Below are 5702 nucleotides of genomic sequence, written 5' to 3' on the forward strand. Positions count from 1 at the left end.
TGATTTCTATTTTTTCTTAGGTTTGAGTCTAAAATTTATTTGATGGTTAATCTATAGTTATTTTTCATGAAGGTTATGGAAGCAACTTACAATCAATCTTTGAGGCTGCTGGAATATGGTTAGTATCTAAAATTCTAATTGCAACAAGTATTTTGAGAACTCTATTATTTAATGGTAATCATAATCACCATGTAATATAATTTGAAGTCCCGTTTTCTTTTTTCTTTTTTTTCTTTCTATTTTTCCTTTTTATTTCATATCTTCTTACACTTGTCAGTAACAAAATTTAGTGCATTTGTTTGATCCATTCTTTGTATATAGATGCGTATATATATAAACTGTCTTGTAGTAGATTTTGATTTGTTATGTCTTAAAAGTTTAGAAAATCAATCGCCTTTGCAATTGCATTATTGTTTTTTTTATAGTATACTGTTACCACACGTTGATGCAGGATTTTTATGAAGATTTGTTTGAAGATCTGGGCAAGTATGGGGACATTGGAAGTTTCAACATATATTTTTGCTTATGGGCAAACTGGCACAGGGAAAACATACACCATGGAAGGAGAATGTAAGAGGGCCAAGGTATTGTTTTACATCCTATAAGTTAACGGTTCACGTGTCCAATTAATTACTTTTATTAGCTGTTTGCTAATGCTATATTGTTAATGCATTTGCAGAGTGGGCCAAATGGTGAGTTGCCATTGGAAACAGGTGTAATACCGAGATCTGTGAAACAAATATTTGATACATTGGAGGGTCAGAACGCGGAGTACAGTGTTAAAGTTACATTTTTAGAGCTGTATAATCAAGAAATTACTGATTTACTTGCACCTGAAGAAATATCAAAATTTGGTAATGATGATAAACAAAAGAAAATTTTACCTTTAATGGAAGATGGTAAAGGTGGAGTTCTTGATAGAGGTTTAGAAGAGGAGATTGTAACGAGTGCTAATAAAATATTTGCATTACTCGAAAGGGGTTCTGCTAAACGTCGAACTGTTGAGACTCTCTTAAATAAACAATCAAGGTTAAGATAATTCTTAAGATGTTTCAATATTTTGATAACTCACTATCATTACTAATATGGTTTGGTTTTATGTTTTCAGTTGGTCACATTCTCTTTTTTCGATTACTATACACATTAAAGAGGCAACACCAGAGGGTGAAGATCTTATAAAATGTGGAAAGCTAAATCTGTTTGATTTAGGTGGGTCAGAAAACATTTCTCGCTCAGGTGCACGTGAGGTAATAATTCAAGAAATCTTCATTGATTATTATTTGGGTTTTATATTCAAGTTACTACAAAGTTAGTTTAATTTTAATCATTTGTTAAGTAAGTAAGTAAGTTCATTGTAATTCTCAGGGTCGTGCAAGAGAAGCTGGAGAAATCAACAAAAGTTTACTTACTTTGGGACGAGTAATAAATGCTTTAGTGGAGCATGTTGGACACATTCCTTATAGGTTATGAATATTATGCTAAACATTTTGAATCATGTTTTGATCTACTATTAAAGCGATTAAGAAGCCGGAAATGAATTAATCTACTACTAAAAATTGAATCGTATACTAGTATACTGTGTGTTTGAGAAGGCAGTCTAGACCTTTGATATGAGTTGAAGGCTCTAAGATATATCAATTTGAAAGACGGCATTTTTTAGTATAGCGTGTGTGTGAGAAGGTAGTCTTATAGACTACTGAACCATTTAGGTGGAAACCTTTTAGTTGTGTATAATTGTACTACTTTTGAATTGTATTGCAACATAGGTTTGCCCAAGAACCGGTGATTCAAAGAAGCTCACGTTTTATAAAAGGTGTGATGGTGCATATCACTATTATTGTCAGCACACACCACACAAGGTAACATCTGGACATTTCAGCTATGGTATTTAATTTTTAAAAGAGTTTTCACGATGTTTCTAATCTTTTGGAATATTGCAGAATGTCAGTAGTAGGGGACTTTATTTGTGCCCCAAGCATACTAAGTGTCACATCTGCGCATATATCAGTCTCTAGGTTCAAGTCTGAGGTATAGTTCATTTGCTTATAACAAGAGGTAGCAATTACCCGTTTATTTATGAATGGGTTAGTTGTGTTGTATCTATGTTATGTGATGCTTGTGGAAGATTATTTGTCCAGAGTCTATATTGCCCTGTTTGCTTGAAGGTAGTTTTTCCCATTTAATAACATGAACTCTCACAAGTCACAATATGGTATTATAGTTTATATATATATATATATATATATATATATATATATATATATATATATATATATATATATATATATATATATATTTGTTTGAATAATTACAGGTGTATCGATGACACCCATGGTTTGTTGTGATGTCTGTCAGCGTGGGTGCGCTGTCACTGTGATGGAATTAGGTTTGCTTCCAACATCACTGTGTTCTTAGTCTTACAGACCTATTGTATTTTCAAGTTTACAAATCAGCATCTTATATCAATATATCAATGAATAATTTCAGTGATGAAAAGTACATGCAATTTCAAGTGAATAATCACCTGGAATACAAATGAGCCGCATGTCGTGGAGAATGCTACCAGGTATGTATAGTTATACAACTACAAAAGTAAGGTCTATTTAGAAGTACAAATTCAAACCAGTTACCTATCTATGGGCAGATATTGATTTTGGTATATCTTAAACGGGAATGCATCAGATTAGTAAGATATCTAATAGGGAATGTGTCAAGTGGGTTGAAACTTGAAAGCAACCCACATAATTCTTGATGCATACAACCTCCTAAACTGTTCCGTTCAGAAGTATAGATCATTAGTGTGTTAATACTGTTTGCCCAATAAAAATTTTTTACGCATTAATTACATATGAAATATTTAAAAGAAATGGAAGTAGAGTTAATTGGTCAATCCAAATCACCCATATGGATTGTCACTAAGGTGCTGTTTGTTTTTTAAGATGTTTTTGTCTGAAGATCTGCGGACCATGTCTGTTAAGAAGATGTGGTCTGAAGGTCTGTATGCTGAATAATGAAGACTGTTTGTTTTTATGTCTGCAACATAACTTAATTCTGTCTGCAGCACTTAGAAGCACATTTCTAAGTCTGCGAGGCTGCAGACATAATAAGACATTATTTTATCTTATGTCTTCAGAAAAACAAACTGTCTGCAGTAAAAACGTCTGCGAGCGCGCAGATATAATACATAATAAGGTCTGCAGACAGGAAAACAAACAACACCTAAAAGTGACCAGTCAGCCTGAACGTGTTTTCTGGTACCCAAATCCCGCCTGACACCCCATATTCCCTCCTATAGGTATCTTTTGTTGTTGATTTGACCCGTCTTTTACTTTTCAGATTAGGGATCATGAAGATGATGTTCAAGAGCTTTGGAGAAGGAGAGACAAAGGGGGTTTAATTGCTATCCTAAGGGCCGCTGCTGGGTTGCTAAACCAAAAAGAAATATTTTCTATTTCACTTATTCTGACGATGACGGACCTCCGATAAAGAAAGAATATCGCCATTCATTGAAGATCTCTTTAAAAGTGTTAGTTGATAAATCTCGCAAAAAAAAAGAAGGAATGTGTAAAAAAAATCTGCAAACACGGAATATGGTAAGGAAAAGGGAATTTATGCACGTTTATTTGGTACAAGTGAACAAAGTGACACACAATCTTATCATAAAGATGAATATGAGGAGTTCTATAGAAATGGACGACCTGATACTCCAATTTTGACCATGAGATCCCAAAATATAAGATTGTGAAGTAGGTTCCGGTGAAAATAGAGGGCAGAAATTTGAAAGACAAAATGAAAAGCTATAGGCCGCATCAAGTGACCCTGTGGATGACATAGGAAAAGAGTATCAAAACCAATAGCAGTAAAAAGTTGGTTGTACCTTGGGTAACAGAAATAAAAGTACAACCAATTCTCCAGGTTGCATCAAACTCTTTTGCAGAGAAAATTTTGACTACTTCCAACGGTATATCTTTTTTTTATTTTTTGTAAATTTTCTAATAAGTATATTGTATTAGGGTATATTATACTTTCGTAGTGGCAATGTTGTCATGTGTTGTCATGAGGTGGTAATTTCAACCCATTTATTAATGAAAGGCCACTATAAGTTTTGTGTCTAATAGGTTGGGTGAATATGTAATAGAAGAGCCATGTCAGAAGAAGTGTATTTGCGATGTATTTCGTTGTATTCAAAACTTAAAATATTTTTGAACTATTATGGTATTATAATAACATTTGACTCACTATATATTTATAGAAATGACAAGTTTTTGGACAAGTGTTTCTAGCTTAACTAAATGTGACTGAATTATTTCAAGCCATGTAGAAATCTGTATTGATGGAGTTCCGAAGTATTGTATTTGTTAATTATCCCGTTTACTTTTATAAAGATTATTATCAAGAACTAAGCACTCAGAGTTTAGCAGTGATTGGGTTACCCGGTTGCCATTTCCCTTTGGTCAGATTAAATTTGGGCGAAAAGATAAAATGAGTTGGCGCTATACATCATCTAGAAGATAAAGATGATGGTCAAATAATGCTTACACGTTCTTCGTTTAATGCATTTTTAGAAGTTGTGAAGCGTAGGAGCTTGCCATGGCAGAATTCTGAAATTGAATGTATCCATTCGTTTCAGCTAATTTGAAAGATTCATTCAATTCAATGATCTCAATGAAAATAACTGGAAAGTTGTTGTTAGTGCTTAAAGTTCAAGATGAACTTGCAAGGTGGGGATGAACTTAACATGGTTGAACGAGACATGATAAGATTGATAGAGACGACTATTGCACCTATATTTGTTGTTGATGTTGAGGGTCGAATAAATTTCTGAAATTCAAAGTTGCAAAAGAAAAATAAAACAATAGTGTTGAACATTATTTCTTTAATTGTGTGTTGTGGAGAGTATAATCAGATTTTGTTCAAGGGGTGGAACCCACGCTAGAGAATCTTGGTCTAATGTTTGCCCCTTCAAGTTGCTTTATTATGAGTAACTAAACATTACTACGTAAACTGTTTTGACTTCTTAACAACCTAATAAAAACCTAATAAATACTTCAAGTTACTTTTCAAAAAAGCTTTGACTTCTCAATACTTGTATATGTAAGTAAACATAACAAACTGATAAACCAATTACAAACTTGCTAAGTATTGTATAATTATGTGTTCATTTGTAAGCTACTTATATATATATATATATATATATATATATATATATATATATATATATATATATATATATATATATTACCATTTTAACGATTCCATATAAAAATCTCAGATTAAAACCCGCAAGGTTGCGGGTATTACACTAGTTGATGTTTAAATCACAATAATTAATGTTGTATGTAAAATAAGAAATTAAGTAATTTCCTTATCATATATTGTACTTGCATACTCCTCCGTCAAAAAAAAAAAAATAAATAAATAAATAAATAAAAATAATAATAAATAAAAAATAAAAATAAATAAACAATAACTTGATGTTATATTTTAAATATAATAATGAGTTGTCTCTTTATTTAATTTAGTTATAAAGAGTAATTAATAAGTCAATTGATATATTTAAAGTTAAAATTCCAAAATTAAAAGAAACATAATTACCATATTAACTATTAGAAAAAACTTATGAATAGTACCAGGAGTATTTTCGCCTTTTCACTTTTTTTTTTCCCTTTTCCCTTCTTTCTTTCAAGTAACACCACAAAAGC

At 31.8% G+C, this 5702-nt stretch overlaps 1 protein-coding gene across 3 annotated transcripts; it reads left to right on the forward strand.

The window, feature by feature from the left end:
* The first annotated feature begins 456 nt into the window (after positions 1–456).
* On the forward strand, positions 457–4248 carry LOC139857554 (kinesin-like protein KIN-5C). 3 transcript variants are annotated; one of them, XM_071846369.1, is made up of 9 exons: positions 457–584; positions 680–1029; positions 1109–1247; positions 1366–1859; positions 1941–2028; positions 2139–2165; positions 2315–2386; positions 2488–2566; positions 3337–4248. In XM_071846369.1, exons 1-4 carry the CDS (start codon positions 459–461, stop codon positions 1468–1470), a joined length of 720 nt encoding a protein of 239 aa, XP_071702470.1. In that variant the 5' UTR covers positions 457–458; the 3' UTR covers positions 1471–1859; positions 1941–2028; positions 2139–2165; positions 2315–2386; positions 2488–2566; positions 3337–4248. The 3 variants fall into 3 exon arrangements, with proteins under 3 accessions (XP_071702470.1, XP_071702468.1, XP_071702469.1); XM_071846367.1 differs by having other exon boundaries at positions 1941–2165; XM_071846368.1 differs by lacking the exon at positions 2139–2165.
* The last annotated feature ends 1454 nt before the right edge of the window (positions 4249–5702 follow it).

This window comes from Rutidosis leptorrhynchoides, chromosome 7 (assembly GCF_046630445.1).
Source record: "Rutidosis leptorrhynchoides isolate AG116_Rl617_1_P2 chromosome 7, CSIRO_AGI_Rlap_v1, whole genome shotgun sequence".
Taxonomy (NCBI): Eukaryota; Viridiplantae; Streptophyta; class Magnoliopsida; order Asterales; family Asteraceae; genus Rutidosis; species Rutidosis leptorrhynchoides.

What these genes read in the sequence shown, in the direction of transcription:
- LOC139857554 (XM_071846367.1), top strand. Translation starts at nt 459, where the DNA reads ATGAAGATTTGTTTGAAGATCTGGGCAAGTATGGGGACATTGGAAGTT. An exon ending in GAGAATGTAAGAGGGCCAAG is followed by an intron (nt 585 to 679) that starts GTATTGTTTTAC and finishes ATGCATTTGCAG; the next exon opens with AGTGGGCCAAATGGTGAGTT. An exon ending in CTCTTAAATAAACAATCAAG is followed by an intron (nt 1,030 to 1,108) that starts GTTAAGATAATT and finishes TTATGTTTTCAG; the next exon opens with TTGGTCACATTCTCTTTTTT.